We start from the raw sequence: 17636 nt of genomic DNA on the forward strand, positions 1-17636 counted from the left end.
AAAGCAAATAATAGGATTCTTGTTGGTGGAAAGCATCCATTTTTGACAAGCAGTTTTATCTGCTTGGATTTGATGATTTTATTTTGAAAAACTTGAAAGCGATAATTGAGTTTTTGGCTCTCTTTCATGCACACACACACGCTGGGTTTTCATTTTTTATGGGGACTTTATAACTTTTATACTGTACAAACGGTATCCCCCAACCCTCATCCAACACCTAACAATCACGATGTAAAAAAACACTGAATATGGCGATTCACTCCCAGCTTTTATTGCTGTAAAACATCCAACAAAATGAAACTGAAAGCATAGTTTTTTCCACTTATGAACAAACAAACTAAAGACAATAACATTTCATACAGAGATCAGATAAGAAAGTGCACATCTCTGCTTTGTAAAGAAAGCGATTAAACCCTAAACAAACAAATCATAACTGCACTTAATATCAAGCCCTGTTAAATACTGTTCAGAAGATGTGGAGAAAGACCCAGATGAAGAAATTTTGGTCAACATTACAAGAGAAAAGGATTTTTCTGGAGTTCAAATGTTAATCTGGTCAAAAGAGCCTTAGTACCTCTTTTGTTTGAGTGAAACCGTCCCAGAGGTCACTGGAGCGCAACACTGTTATTTGCTCTGAATGTGGTAAATCAAGTACAAACAAGAAACTATTACAAGGAAAAGAAATGTGTGGGCATGTGCTAATGTGTGTGATGCTCTTGTTTGCAACAGTGAGCAAAGATACTTGTGGTAGTGGTTTTGAGAGCATTCAGCAAATTCGGTAAATGAAAACATTGAGAATAACACGTTTAACGTTTAAAAAACGTTTAACACAAATTTTACGGCTTTGGCACACCACACAACACTGTTTGAAATGACGTGTGCAAAGGAGACCTGTTAAAAGTATATCCTGTGAAAATAAGTAGAATACAAAAAGATAGAGCCAGTGTAGCATAACAGGTTGAGAAATGATCAATTTAGAAGTACATGTCCTGGAAGAGGGTCTGACCCATCTCAATGTACGCGTCTTTCTCCTGAGCGCTCATCTGTTCCACCAGCTCGGGTCTCTGGCTCACTTCTCTGTATGCGAAAGGCTTTCCACCTACCATAACCACAGGATCATCTCCGACCTCCTCAAACTCATCATCTTCATCCTCCTCCTCGGCTTGTCTTCCTGGCCGAAAAGCGGCTGCGGCATTGTGTACCGGAGCCTGTGGTGGAGAGTCCTCGTCTGATTCGCTGGTATCACTGTCAGAGTCGCTGGCATTAGCCGCAGTAATGGTTGGTTTGGATACGACAGCGCCTCTAGATCCAGTGCCGCTCTTAGTCTCGTGAATGAGGAGAGCCCGCATCACCTCCTCGTTCTCATCCAGCGGGGCTACTCGTCCAGTTATGTTCTCCTGGGATGCCATTTCGTCCTCGCCAGCTGCTGTGGAAAAAATAAAGGAAAAACATACGACTCTTCATACGATTCTTAGTAAAACATGAAAATAGGCCAACATATGCAAGGCGGTTAACAAAGTCCCTCAATATTTGATTCTAACTGCTTTAAAAATATATTGAGGCACTTATTATTAATTCATCATGATTTGATGGAATACATAAATCAATGCGATTCATGTCTTCAATGTTATGGTTGATGCATATTTAGGAGTTAAAGGGATAGTTGATACCCAAAAAGGATAATTCTGTCACCATTTTCTCACCCTTGTGAGATCTGTATGACTTTCTGCTGCAGAACATAAAAGAAGATATTTTGAAGAATGTTGGAAACCAAACAACGGCGTTCAAGCCCTTCACTTGCATTGGTTTTTTTGAACGTGGAGAAGACAAGAAATAGCAGATGAACAGCTTACATTTTTTTCTCACGCAAGCAACTGTATGGCTTTAGAAGACTGCAAGTCTAAAAAATTTGACTCATTTCATTTTTTGCCCTTTTGGAGCTAGCACGGAAGGGCCCCTTGTGCATTCAGTTGCATATCACCTTTTGTGTTCCACAGCAGAAAGACTATTATACAGATTAGAAGAGGCGTAAATGCGATGATGGCAGAATAAAGTATGACAATTTTCATTTGTGGGTCACACATCCCTTCAAACCAATCAGAGCCCTTAGGCTTCTCACTGTAAATGCAGCACCGGAGCATAAATGTGAAGGATAACAATAAGACATAATTATGTTAATATACAGCCATGAAATTACCATCATTAATAATACAATGTAGCTGATTTGACTTACATTGCTTCAGAGCATCTGTGTCACTGTACGCCCCCTGCACGGTGCTTTCCGTCAGCCACACAGGCCTCTCTTTGGGGGCTATCTGGGCTGTCTGGCCAGGCTGAGGCTCCTGATCCTCCATGCTGATGACCACATTCTGCTTGTAGAGGTCATACGATGAGCTCTTGGTTTTCCATGTATCCCGACCAGGTCCACCTGCTCCCGCTGCGGAAAGGGCAGCCCGCTCTCGACTATAGACAGCAGCAGAGATACATTAGAGTTAATGACCTAAATCGCATGTATTTTGTTATTGGAGTTTAGCCAAGATAATGTACACTTAAAGTTATAAACGGGTCACAACCACTGTCCCCCAACACAAACACATACTGCAAACTGGCCACTTTGACTGAGTGAGAGAAGCTGACCTCTGTTTCAATGCTGGGATTTCTGATGGCTCTGGCTCCAAGAGTTCGTGAGACAAGTTGATGTCTTCAGTCTCTCGTAGCAAAACGTAGATGGGCTCTATCTGCTCGTTGAAGCGTGCCACCAGAGTGCGGGCATCTTTCTTTGGCACGGCCGATTCGTCCTCTTCCACCTCCGTTTGACAGAAGGTACAGCGGAACTTTTCTGTGTTTGTGAGAAGATCCAAATCAATACAAAATGTATTTATGCTAAAGTTCAAATAATTAATATTATACACCAAAACAGTTGGTATCAACCTGTGGTGTGTGTAGCGCCCCTGGTTGTAAGTGACAGCAAAATGATATATTAAATTGAAACGCATTTAGTTTTTTATGTAAATGTTTGTAAAATCTTTACAATAAGGTTGTATTATTAACATAGCTAACGCATTATGTAACATGAACTAACAATGTTATGTAACAAATACAAGCTTATAGTAAAGTTTTAACAAATGTTTTACAAATATATAATACAAATTTGATATACGTGTAATTTTAATAATAGTTTATGCATAAATGACTTATAGGAAAATTATAACTCGAATGTTACAAAGTAAAAGCACACAGGACAGAGCAAGGCTACTCAGATTATATTTTTTCCATCAAAACTGCTCTATCACTCATAAAATGAATAAATTTAAAGACAAGTTCGATCAATAATTTTTTTTTACAAGGTAGAACACTTGAATCTTACTTTAATATGTTATTTTCCATGGCAGTGAGCAGGTGGTGCGTGGAATGTCTCATTTAAAGGGACATTCTAATCAAAAATGAAAATTCTTTCACCACTCGCTACTGTCTCATGTCATTCCAAACCTGTATGACTTCTTCTGTAGAACACAAAAGATGATATTTAAAGAACATCGGTGTCCGAACAACACAGCCCCCCATCGACATCAATTTTATGAACGCAAAACCAAAGAGACATTTCTTGAAATAGCTTTTTTCTTGTGATCCACAGAAGAAAGAGTCATATACAGGTTTTGAGTGACATGGTGAGACTGGTTAGACTATTGGCTAGACTATCCTTTTAAGCACAATCCGAATTGTTTGAGAACCACTGCAGTAGAAAACTATATTTAGTTTTAAACAATAAATACAGCTGCCCCTGCTTAAGGCACAAAGACGGTGGATCATTGTTCGCTCCAAGCAGGTATTAAACCAGTAACCTTCTGGTTATCATCTTAGTCCTCAGCTGCCATTGAGTTTAGCATGCATTTTGGATCTATTGTTGCTTGCAAATGAATTACATAATGCTGACAGATATATAAAAACAGTGTGTAGACCAATAACAGTTACAACTCAATGTCATCTTGGGGAAAAGAGCCAAAATCACTTTTACCACCTAGTAGAAAAGAGGAAGAACCATGACAAACACAAGGACAAACATACACACACGCTTGCGGTTCCTCTGCTGGTCTGGTTTGCCATCTGCTGCTGAAACTATTTACAGCCTTCTGACAAGAACACACAGCATGGCTCTGAATGTGTGTGTGTGGCGCTGCCTTCTACCTGAATATAGAATGCATGTCTTACATATGTTGCTTACGCATGGACTTTGACACCATAACTGCGGTCAGTCTATAAAACACTGTCCTCTTCATAGAGTCAGATTTAGGTAGGGGTAAAGAGATCTGTCGACTATTCGCCCCTCTTGTGTAATGTAAATGCATATCTGAATAGTAAATTATATTATCATAAAAAAATGTAGGAGTCCGAATGGTAATAATTCTATGAAGGTATACTAACATATTAGCAGATAGTCTATGCTTGACCAACATCCAAGCAAGACGTTCATGCATCTCCGCAACATTGGTTCTCGAAGAACAACCAAGAACCAGTCTTGCAGCCTTGTTTTGAGCCACTTGTAATTTTCTTAAATGACTACTTGATGCAGCAGACCATACAACAGAACAGTAATCTAAATGACACAAAACCAACGTACACACAACACGACTAAATAGCTGTGAATTTAGAAACTGTGCACATTTACGCACAACTGCAACAGCTCTACCCATTTTAGCCACAACTGTATTAATGTGATCAGACCATGACAGTGTGGAATCAAGCCAAAGTCCAAGAAGCTTTACCTTTTTTACTTGCTGTATATTTTGACCATTTACATGTAAAGTAAGTTTAGGATAATCAGATAATCTATATTTCGAACCAAATATTATACTCATAGTTTTTGAAATATTTAGAACAAGTTTATTTGTTTTGATCCAGTTATACAATTTGCTAATCTCACAAGACAGAACCTGATTAAGCTCTAAACATGTAGGAGCTGCATAATAAAGAGTAGTATCGTCAGCAAACATAGTCAATGTAGCCTTACTGAGTATATACGGCATATCATTTATAAAAATTGCAAATAGCAAAGGTCCTAGGCAACTTCCTTGAGGAACACCACAATCCAAAGACTTGCTACACGATAATGCACCATTAAAATAAACTCTTTGCGACCTCTCCGACAAATAGCTCTTAAACCACTTGATTGCGGAGGAAGTGAAACCATAACTAATAAGTTTGGAAATCAAAATTTCGTGGTCGATCACATCAAAAGCCGCACTAAAGTCCAGTAATAGTGTACCCAGTAGCATTGAATTATCAATTGATGTTAGCCAGCTATCCGACATTTGTGTCATTGCAGTGCAGGTTGAATGACCATACCTATAAGCATGCTGAAACATCGTAGTCAAATCATTGTTAGAAAAATAATCTTGCACTTGCTTAAATACAATCTTTTCCAATAATTTACTTAGAATAGGCAAAATGCTTATAGGCCTACTATTTGAACCACAGAAAGTTGATTTTGTGTCTTTGGGTAAAGGAATTATCTTACCCTCCTTCCAAAGTTTTGGACACTCACCATCAATCAGACATCTGTTAAAAATATGACAGATTGGTTTAGAGATATGCCCAGCTGATAACTTCAACAGCCGACTATCCAAGTTGTCTGTACCAACAGACCCACCAACAGTCAAAGATCTCAGCAACATTTCCACCTGCACAACATTAACCCGATGAAATTCAAAACTACACAGTTTATCTTTCATAATACACCTTTCAATTAGCTCATTTAAGTTGGAATCAACAGTGGATTTCATTGTCTCTCTAAAGTTAGAAACCTTATTTACAAAATAATCATTAAAATAATTTGCAATCTGTATTGGCTTAGTCAAATAAACTCCCTTCCATTCAACAAAAGAAGTACGAGTAGATTTTTTTCCCATGATATCATTGAGTACATTCCACATTCTCTTACAATCTGTACCACTATCGTCAATTCTCTTCTGAAAATATTTTTTCTTTTTCACTCTGTTCACCTTGGTTACCTGATTCCTTAAAATACAATAACATTTTCTGTCTTTAAACGAGTCAGAAAGAACCGCAACCTTTTTAGCCTCTTCCCTTTGAGCCATTAAGCTCCTTAACTCCGTGTCAACCCAAGGAGCCCTTTTGGCTTTAACTGTAAATTTCTTTAATGGGGCATGATTGTTAACAACTCTCATAAAACAATCCATAAATAAATTAAGAGATGCATCTACATCATCAATGTCACATATCAAATTCCATTTAATAATGTATGGTGTCGATACGGTCGCCTTTATTTGCATGCTTTTATCACGAATGCACAGGAGATGTTTAGTTTTCAAGCAATCCAGTCCGTGGCCTTGAGGTGAATCAAACGAGTAAACGATACGCCAGAATTTCCATTTTAAAAGCTTCGCTGGAAAGTTGACAACAAAATGTGTGCGAGTGCTGAAAAACAATCACCTTTGGCTGGAGCCTTTCGCTACAGATGTCTCCCCTGCCAATTCATGGATGGAGCGAGTAAAAGAAAACAATTTGACAAGCACAAAAAAAGACACAAAGTGTGTGCGCGTGTGTAAAAGAAATGGCATTCAGGTGAAGGAAAGATAAAGACGGCCCTGCGTCGCATCTGACACAGCTCCAGAGGAAATATCGACAAACTCTGACTGCAGGGAACAATTATACGCAACCCTCCTGGTCAGTGAGTCGGTCTGTCTGGCTGCCCTCGCAGACAGAAAAGAATAAAGGCATGAGCAATAGGAAGCACAAAGGTAACGGGGATTTTAAACATAAAATATATGTGGCGGGTTCAAGAGATGCCTTGACAAACACATACAAACATCATGTACTTGGTGTATAGGGCAGCAAAGAAGCAACTTCAAAATGCACTCAAAAGGTGTGTAGCACAAGGCGAGAAAATGCCAGCATGCGCCAAAGTGTAAAGATGTTACTAGCTGAGAATACAAGATCCTAAATATATAGAAGCCAATGGCAAACAAGTATGAAGAATCTATCAAACAGACACAGACATACTTTCATTGTTTTCAGGTAAAAAGACACACACACACACACTCGATCTGAAGGCACATGGAACTGTTAGTGTGTAGGCATACGTTAAAGCTTTCTGTTCGAGAAAAGCGTGACGCTGTCTTTGTGTTGATAGATTTGTATTATCCATCAGATATGAATAGGTCTGGTTTAAATTACATAGCACTCTCTCCAATGATTCAGAGCTCTTTTGAAAGCAGTACGGCGCTTTGTTCGGTTGTCTACGGCAAAGAACAAAAGGACTTTTGTGATGAGCCCCTAAAAGTTGAATCATTTCAACAATTGAGAGAGAACTTTTTCATGGGGGAGCAATTGTGACAAATGTGCTACATTGAGTCCAATTACAAGTAAAATGGCTCTGTTGTGTGTTTGTGCCAACGCAACAATAGTAATTGCAAGAAAAACAGTCGTTTTAGACAGCATTAAATCAAAACGGGGTTTTGCGGCTCGTAGTCTATGTCTGTTAGCTCTGAGGTCAAAAATATGCTTTTGTGGTTCTGAAAGAGCATAAAATGTACAGATATACACATTAAGCAGGCAAACATCTGTTCCCATATTTTTTTATATTTCTGTATTCCAGTTGAACCCTAATTTTTGCAATCAAATGTTATTTTTATTTATGTTTCTCCACAAAGAGACAAGATCACACTCTGCAAATACATTTTGGACTGTTTTTGAAGTTCCAGATAGATGTCCAAACTCTGTGACAACCCTCTGAATCGTGGACAACTCATTCTCATGGTGGTTAAGTATGACCAGGTCAGTAACATCATCTGAAAATGATCGCCGTGAAATCTTGTAGCGTGTTGTCATATATGGAATACATACTGAATGTTGTCAGTATGGAATTAATCCAGCCAATCACGTCGTAGAAGGCACAAAGTGATCATGTCATTTGAATATGAATACGTAAACTAAAAGCTATGTGCCATTTAGGTAAAAAGGGAAACGGAACAACACCTTCAATATGCCGCATCCCAACTCATAGGAAATACATCAACACAGAAAGAAAACCATAATGTGTTCATCAAACCATAATCAAAATAAGGGGGAGTTATTAAAGCTGCTAAATTGTGGAAAGTGGTTATTTATAAGGACTACTTGACTAGATGGACTAACATATGCTTACGCTATATTGATGAAATTCCATTGTAAACTGATACATTCTGACATCCTTTCCTGATATCGGATCAGTTTATTGTGAATGTAAGCTACAGGGTTATTTGTATACTAGTTATGACAGGATTTAATAAAAAGGCTGTTCCTTTTTAAATAATGTGAGATTTCATGTTTATTCAATCCAGTTTACAATGGACTTTCGACATCTGACTACTTGCAAACAGTTTGAGAAAAACTAAAATAGTTTCCAAACTAAGGAAAGAGTCTTATTGTTTTTAATCTACATAATGTCAAACTGGTACGACTCCTTGTAGATTATTTTGGATAACAAGCAAAGAATAAGAATAACATCAGCTAGCAAGTTAAAGTCATCAGCCAGAATTATTTTTGGTTACCGGTAGAAGAACCGTTACTTTGCTAAACTCAAAGAGTAATTAACATTAGATCATGAAAATTACATTTCATCTAGTCTGTTATGTTGCCGTGTTTAAAGTAAGCAGTCTGCCAAGTTTAAATCCGAAGTTGAATGAATAATGTTATTGGCTTGTAAAAAGGGAGTCAACAGTGTAAGTCTGTAACCGCCGCGTATCTACGTCACTAGAAATAGTCCCTGCCTACGTTTAGCTGGGACTGCCGTGAACTTCACTCTCCTCCCCCAAACACCGTAGCTCGTTCGTGATGCGTGTGCATCATGTCTAGAACCTGTGTTCTACGTTGTGAAACTAAGTCCGCGTTCCTTAAACTACCAAAGGAAGAACTTCTGAGGAAACAAGGGTTACAATTCGTTTTTCAAACCACACCAAAGGAGTAAAACCCCAGGGTTTTACTGTGTGCTCATTATTTCACCGAAGATTGCTTCAATAATCTTGGCGGATTCACTGCAGGATATGTTAAAAGACTATCCTTGAAAGAGGGGGAAATACCAACTTAATTTGGATCTGTTAGCTCCACCGAATCACAACCTGTAAGTGTGACTATTTATTTTTGTCTTAACTTCAAGAAATATTTCTGTACCTTATGTCTGTGTTTAGCTAATGCATATAACGTTAACATGTACCGTTATTTCTGGGGTATTACAGTTTGTTTATCTAGCTATGAACTTATTTAAGTGTGTAACTACTTCAAGGAATGGGAAGAAGGAGGCAGGAATCAGCGAACATTTAAACCACTTTTTAATCAAATAAACAAACCACAAAACGAAAGTAAAATGCCGGCAGCTTCCTCACAGTGGTCTGCCGGCCACATAGACATAATAAACCATAACGTAAAGTCCAGGCCTGGTCCTCTCTCCGGTCGCTCGTCCTTTTATGCTACTTACTCTTTAATACAATTATTATACAATCGAATATCAATATAAATTAACTTTCATGTTACTTAAATAAAATATAAATACTACATAGTTAGATTATTAGCCACTAGCCCGACCATTCAATAAACACTTAAAGTCCCAATTGACTTTTTATTTCTACTATGGAAAGTCAATGTCCCCATTTTTGGGTGAACTATTCCTTTAACTTTGGCCAGGCGTCTGTGTCCTAGGAAACCGTCGATAATAGAACTGAATGAGAAGTAAAAAAAATTATCTGTCGTACCTGACAGCATGAGAGCATTATTCAAAAATGAATAAATTGGCCATTATATTATGTTGGCCGGAATATTACAGAGGTGATATATGGACAAGTGTGAAACAGAGCGACGGGTGACAGGACAGAAAGGAGACAGGGTGAAAACATGTGAGATAGGATCAGCGAGCGACTTATTACTGTGTGTAGCTGACCCAGCCGGATCTCCTTATCTCCCCTAACACCTCACCAATCAAAGAGATTTGCAAAGATCAATCTATTCCTAAAAGATGGGGGACCTGGATGCGGTTGACCAATCTCATCAATATTCTTTCGTGCTCCAGACATCACTTACCCACCTCAGCATTAAAGGTAACATGAAGGAGGGGGGTTGACAGGCAATCCCAAAACATCTGTCAATACATTTAAGGCTACCCAAAGGCCTGCATCAAAAAATTATATTTATAAAATCCTCTGAGGTCTGTGGATACACATGCGCATGTCAAACATGACCTTACATCAGCTAATGTGAGCCCCCCAAAAAAATCACAGATACTAATCCAGTGACCTTTAGAGATACAATGTTTCCATATTCTGTAATCTAAACTAGTCCACGAAAAAACAAGGAAATTTACAGATGCGCGTAATGGCAGGGTCTACACAGGGTTATGTTCTTCATCGTGGCTGTTTCATTCTCCTGTTCCGTCATCGCCTGTCTGCTGGTCCTGCTGATGTGTATCCTAGCAACAGCTTTGCCTCCCAGCCTGCTAGTTTGCTTTAAACAGAGGTGAAAGCGAACACGTGCCACGCGGGTCTATACCTACCTCTCAATTTCTTTATCCCTCATAACTAACCTTTGGCCCTGTTCTCAGCCCTCCATCACTCTCTGTCTTTCGCACCTCTTCTTTCCAGTCACTCCCACACTGCTCTCAGAATCACACATGCTCTCTGTACAGAAGAGTTCCTCCTGTCAATCAAGGATCGGGATGTCCCGATCAGACTTTTTGTTCCCCCGATCTGAGTCATTTTATCTTGAATATTTGGTTCTATGTGCACACTCCAGGTATATTAAGGTTATTAAAATATTACTATTTAACAGTTTAGCATACTATAAATGATAGCCTTACACATTGTAGCAAACATACTGACAGAATCTTCTCAACTAATTCAAATAGCAGGATAAAATGACGTTCTTTATCAACGAAGTATAGTTAAATTGCTTCTATTGCAGCTGGACAAGAGTTTGTCCTCATGAGACAGAATAACAGAGCTTCATTCAACACTGCACTGCAACAATACCATAAACTCACTCTGTGGAGCTCTTTATTCACTCATATATATATATCTATCTTTGAACTTTCATTTTGAAATAAAGGGAAAACAGCATCTCTGTCCTGTAAGCGGACAGCTGCTTATTCTTCTTATCTTCTCATGCTTATGCTTCTCATCAAGTTGTAAAGCTATGGCAAGCCAAATTACCTTTTCATCATTCTCAGGATATACATTTTTCATGTCAACAATTCAATTTTTGCTAGTATGTGCTTAAATGTAAAGGTAAGTTAAGATAAAAATACAATAAGGCAACATGACAATCTTCAAAGGTTATTTTTACTTTATTTAAAACATTAACTCAAATTTGACTTAAAATGGATAATTTCTTTAATATATTTAAATAAAGTCTGTGCTGTTGCTATTACAGTAATTATTTTGCTCAGAGAAAAAAATTGGATATTCAGACATCCAACTCATTGCCTCCATGCAATTAATTAAAGAACCAGAGACCTTTGAAATCCGATATTTTTCCTTAATTCTGTTCGATTTTTTCCCAAATTCGATTTCTTCTGTTTTTAAGTCTTCTTACATTTAACTACTAGTTTTGAACATGTTAGTAGCAGGTTTGTTGTGAGGTTAACTGGACTTTTATTTTGACGACGGACTTTAATTTGACGGCTTGCCGCAAAGTTTGACAGCAGCTTCACTCAAATGAAATGGTAAAATGCGCCTGAGATAAACTCTTTTAGAGTATTGCTGATTCAGTTTATGTGTTCGTGTCCACCAGATGCTAAAAAGTCCACTATAGTAAGGCGCAACACCCCACCACACATTCACATGCAGAACAAGCAGATTGCATATTTAAACAGCAGCTGAAAAATTATTAGCACTATTCATAGCACAATTTGAATTTCATAACCTGTTCAGAGGTACTTTCTGGCGTGTTTGCCACTTTCCTTCTGTGTTTTCCGCTTCACAGAAATCAAAGGGGCCTATTAAACCCATATTGGATTAATTTAACACCATCGGCATATTGGCAATAGCATAATAAATTAATCCAATATCGGTCGAATAATATCGGCAGCCGATACATCGTTGCATCCCTAATCTCAGGTTTGTTATTTGAAGGGGTCATATGGCGCGAACACATGTTTTTCTGTGTATTTGGTTTGTTATAAGCAGTGGTGGAAAGTAAATCATAAAAAATACTCTAAATACTGTAATTGGGTTGTTTTTTCAGGAATTGTACTTTTTCAGTAGTTTAAAAACACTGTAATTTTACATTTACTTCAGTAAATTTTAAGTGTTATATCGGTACTTTTACTGCACTTTTTTTCCTCACATTGTCTTTGCTAGTTTAAATGTTTAATGTTCATGCGAATAGCTAAGGAGAATAATCAGTCCTGTCACATGACCCCGTCCACTAAAATCGCACATAGAAAACTTGCGTCACACAGATTTCAAGACATCTGCAGCCAATTTAGTTTAATCATGGAGGAGGACGAACGTGTGCGGAAGGCAGTGCGTTATCAAACGGCGGATTAACGCACTTGAATGTCAATGCGGGAAAGGGACACAATACGAAGGCTCGTCTGAGATCTGGAGAAATATTGAGTTCCCAAGTTTCATCCAAACGGCTATATCATGAGATAAAATTGTCCATCTCTCTCCACTTTTTAAGTGAGTAGGGAACATATGCGATTGGATTGCATGCGAAGCAGTTTCGCAAACTGTGAATTTCCATTTATAATGTTGTGAATAACATTGAGTTTCTTGCACAGTTCCATCGATTTGCTTAAATAGTACTTCATTAATACATTGAAAGAAGCCGCAGGGATGACTTTTATGTTGCCTCTATCTGTATTTTGAACCTTTAAAGACATGAACCTCTAGGTAAAAATCTGTATTGTTCTACCTAAGAAAAAATGTCACATACATCTTGGATGGTTTGAGGTTGAGTAATTGATCTGCCAGCTCCTCTACAGATATGACTGTTAATGCTAATGCAATGTAATTTTGGTTAAAGTGCTGGAAGTGCATAAATGGTTTTAACTGAAAAACTGAGCTCATAATAGACAGACAGACAGACAAAACAACACATTTAATGGTTATGTTGTCTGAGTTGTATCCAGTAAAATGCTTTACTAGTAAGGTAAATATGTGTTTTGTTAAAAGTAGCTCTTTTCTATATAAATCTACTAATTTGATTATGAAAAATTATTCTTAATTTATTAAATGACACCGCCTAAAAAGTAACGCGTCACTAGTACTCTTTACGAAGAGCAATTTTTACTTTCACTACAAATTTCCAGTACTCTTTCCACCACTGGTTATAAGTTGCCCATGCATGTATTAGACACATAAAATTGCAAAAATGAAAGTGTCGGAACAAAAGACGCATTCTATCCAAAAGCGAATGTTCACCCAGGCCTGCCTTAAATGCCTTGTGTAACCACACCCCCACAAATCAACGTCAGTTCATGGTATGAGTTGACTAAGACCGCCCAAATGTATTCCTAAGTCAGTACTGTCAGTACAATTGCTTTGGAATCTGATGTTCCAAATATGGTGTCAAACGCTTTCAGTTTTCGACCAATCATTACGCACTGGTTAACTGGCCAATCATAGTAAACCTTGCATTTCAGAGCGATGAGCTTGAAGAGCTTGAGGCGGGGCAAAGAGGAGATACAAACAAGCGGTATGTGGAAAATACAGCATTTTTTATCCTTAAATCCTTTTTAATTCCTTAATACGCACTTTGTATTACATCAGTAACATACATAAATATTCGGTTTAGCCGTTTCATAGGACTAAATGGTAATGCACATCAATCGGCCTCAAATAGTAAGGGCAGACCCCAACTTGGGAGCGCAAGCTCCCATGCGCTAGAAAGAGGGAGTAAGCATCTTCGCTAATAGACGTGTGGTTAGTGCGCTGTCATGGAGTGCCAGTGCACTTGTAGCACGATCCGAGTTTGATTCCCATCTCAAGCGTCTTTTGCCGGTCCAACTCCCCAGTCTCTAGCCAAAGCTTTCCTGTCATTCTCCACTGTCCTATTAAATAAAGGCAATGAGGGAAAAAGTGACGTAACAAGCATTTGGCCCCTTTTTTTTACACGCAACATGTGAATGGCCCTTACATTTCTGTGATAAAACAGTTATGAAACATTAAATATTCAGCAACTTTCATCGCGCTGGCTTTTTCACAGTTAAAGCGGACCTTAACCTTGGCTTCTGTCCGTAGCAAATCTATCATTTGTTTGGCCACCTCAATTAGATTGAAATTGACAAGCTCATATAAATTAAACTTCATTCCGTTTCGAGCAAGGTAAACAAGTAACATTGAACAACATACTTTATACAATAATAATAAGAGTGTAATGATTATATATATTAAAATCGCAAATAGATGACAACTAATAAGACCTCTCTACTACCCGTAACCTTACCATACACTTTATTATTATTTAACACCATTTTCAAATATTTTCTTCATTTTGTTGAAAATAAATGTCTGAATGATCTGATATGTGATGTGAATGTAGTTCAGCAAAATGTGGATTCGCATGTGCACTCATATGTAGCATCAGTACTGCTTGTCACGTGTTTTCTAAATACGCCAAACAAGTTGCAGGGAGAGTGGCATTGTTTTACATTCTATATTTTTTTCCAAGATGCACTCACATTTGCACATGGGTAGACACGCAACAGATGCAAAATGTAAACAGCCCCTAATGACCTCTCTTGTATAGACACAAAACTATTTTGTTTAAACAGTTTACTTAAAACATCTTTTGTGTTCCACTGATAAAAGTCAGTGGACTTCTGTCATATACAGAAAATATAAAGTAAATTGGGTGAACTGGGGCCATGAAGCAACTACTCGTGAAGTGCTGTTTACAGGGAGTTTTGACATTTTATTATTATTAGAATTTATGTTAGTGCTTTAACAAAAATATGGTAATTATATTCCTGCTTTAAAGGCCTCATGTTCGCTCACCTGTCAGGCGTCTATTGCAAGCGCATTACTGCTAACACATTTCCTGTTTGCTTATACGAGAGGGTCAAAATGATTGCCTGACTGTGGTAAGCAACAGCATAGTACAGATGCAATGCATAAACATTAAGTTGAAAAAAAAAATCACACACATAAGATAGCTCAATATCTATGTGCATTAATGTAAAGGTGCTGGAGGAGGGTGAAAGTTAATCCCTGTTAGTTGAGTCAGCTGTGCTCAGTGGTCTTGAGTGTCTGCGCTCACAATTCCTTCTTATTTATTTTGCTTTTGAACATAGTCTGAACACGGACACACAGATGAGATCGATTATATATGACCCAAGACTGTTGGATGGACCTACACACAGACATCAGACTTCGGATTTTCTGGACTCAGTCCATAATAAAAGCTTAACCAGCAGGATGCTGAGCTTCACAAACACTCCATCTCAAGATTCATTATAACACAAGTCACGTAAAGAGCAGCACTTGTGTGTGTGACTGTGTGTATCCCTCCAAATACATAAATAAGCATGCTGTTGAATTAAGACGTGTAAGACAGTAAGCCTGAGAAAAAAGAAGTGCAAGACGACGGCTACAGAGTGATGTGTTAATCCTTGCAGCCGCCTCAATGCGCTTTCATCCTGTTTATTTTTAAATCTTTTCCATTTTTCTATTCCTGTCTGGGAACATTACTGATGCAATTTGACATAATCTCAAGTGTGTATAATCCATCCGCGATTCATCATGACATGCGCTGCAAAACTCACCGAAAGCCACATCCAGGTGATGAAAACACTCACAATGCCTGAATCCATTTAAACACTATACCTCTGCTGCCATCATGTGTTTACATGCAGTTCTGCCAGTGTATATTTATATAAATAATAATAATAACAAAGCTGAACTTTTCTTTCTATTACCATTGCTGTTTGAAAGATGAAATTGCAAGTTACCTAGCACATTTTATGTGGGTTGAAGTCAAAACCAGAAAAATAAAAGCCTCATACTCACCACTCATGGGGTCAAACAGCTGGTTGGCCTCCAGGTCAGTGAATGTGCTCCGGCATAAGGGACAGCGAAAGGATGCTCTGTTAGTTGAGTCCCGTTCATCCGTCTCAATACGGCGGCGCATGTGATCCAGCTTGTACTTGACCACATTAACCAGAAGCCTGTAGTTAATGAAATAATAATTGTGCCGCGTCGCCTTACCATCAGGTGCAGTTTCCATGCGCATGCGGCACTTGACGAACTTGTCAGCTTTGAGAGTGTTCAGCACCGAGCGCAGCTGCTTGCGGTCAAACTTTAGCAGTTCGACCATGTCCTCCTCCCGAACGCATGGGTTCCGGATGAGCACGTCTAGGGCGAGAGCGTGATCGACACCATAGAAGCCACGCACAACCTGCTTGGCCAACCGCTTTAGAGACGCAGGGACCTCTGTGAGAAGCTCTGGTTCTGTCATGATGGAGTGAGAGTAGAACTAAAAGATGAAGGGTGGCGAGACGAAAACAGCAAGTGTTCAAGGTGGAGGTCTGACCGGATCGTGAAAGTAATAGTTTGCGTCTCTGGGGTGAGGACCGGGATCAGGCTTCAGAGATTTAAGCAGAAGTCTGAAAAAAGAAAAAAAAGAGATATTAGATGCAAATATGAGCCACTCTTTTGTTTGTTAAAGCAAGAACACAAACTCTCTCACTGCGGCCCTTTCTAATTTTAATCCTTAAAAGCATGAAGTAAAATGTTTAGCACATAAACTACTACTAGACATGCTGGTTTGAGGCATTGAAGCTCTGAAAAAGATGAGTCAAATCAAAACCAGGTCCAAGAGAGAGATAATCTCGCAAATAATAAACTAGTTTAACCAGTTTAAAGCCATAAATGACCATTTAGGGCCACCTTATAAAACATCAGAAGCTGACTAGAGCTGAATTGTATGGTAGAGAACTCCTGTAACAAGTGATTTACCAAGTGACATCCATAAAACCTGATTTATTTATCTAATATTCTAATGTGAGACTGAAGATCATCCTACAGTCAGCCAGTAACGTTAATCTTTTCAGTCGTCATCTTGCATCAATCACTGTAGTTTAGAGACAGATTTATCGAGATAAACGAACATGAATTATAAAGAACAGACGCTAAGTAACGTCAATTTGTGGTAGAATTCAGGCAACATCTAATTAAATATGTGAATCAACTGTGATTTCCATAAGTTATTCACTTAAATAAAAAACTATGCGCTGGTAAAGCTGTTTGCCAAAAAAAACCTTAATATACCTCAGTACACATCTATATGTTAGATTATAATTCTCATATTATGATACCTCCAGCAATACAACAAACACAAAGGGCAAAATGACTGAAATAAAAGAAGTTCAAACCTTTAATTTTGCTCTTGTTTAGATGAGAAAGTTTCCTTAACCTGCATCACGCTTACGCTGAGCGGAAATGACATAAGTTACTGGCGGTCTTGGTGCAGCTGAAAAAAAGTCCCGTGACGATTTCAAAAGGATAAAACGAAATTTAAGAAATTTAAATAAATGTATTTCAATATTTTATTATAGTAAGACGTTATTACACGTTTAAAAATAAATTAAATAAATCATATTATTCGTCATTAAACGATCTTCATAAAACATACAAGTGCAAAATAAG

At 38.2% G+C, this 17636-nt stretch overlaps 1 protein-coding gene across 2 annotated transcripts; it reads right to left on the minus strand.

The window, feature by feature from the left end:
• Positions 1-249: 249 nt before the first annotated feature.
• gtf2e1 (general transcription factor IIE, polypeptide 1, alpha) lies at positions 250-17441 on the minus strand. 2 transcript variants are annotated; one of them, XM_056755761.1, is made up of 5 exons: positions 17363-17441; positions 15999-16594; positions 2638-2839; positions 2234-2463; positions 250-1423 (listed from the first exon to the last, which is right to left on the minus strand). In XM_056755761.1, exons 2-5 carry the CDS (start codon positions 16444-16446, stop codon positions 975-977), a joined length of 1329 nt encoding a protein of 442 aa, XP_056611739.1. In that variant the 5' UTR covers positions 16447-16594; positions 17363-17441; the 3' UTR covers positions 250-974. The 2 variants fall into 2 exon arrangements, with proteins under 2 accessions (XP_056611739.1, XP_056611738.1); XM_056755760.1 differs by having other exon boundaries at positions 250-1426.
• Positions 17442-17636: the final 195 nt, after the last annotated feature.

The sequence above is a fragment of the Triplophysa dalaica genome, chromosome 8 (genome assembly GCF_015846415.1).
Source record: "Triplophysa dalaica isolate WHDGS20190420 chromosome 8, ASM1584641v1, whole genome shotgun sequence".
Lineage (NCBI taxonomy): Eukaryota > Metazoa > Chordata > Actinopteri > Cypriniformes > Nemacheilidae > Triplophysa > Triplophysa dalaica.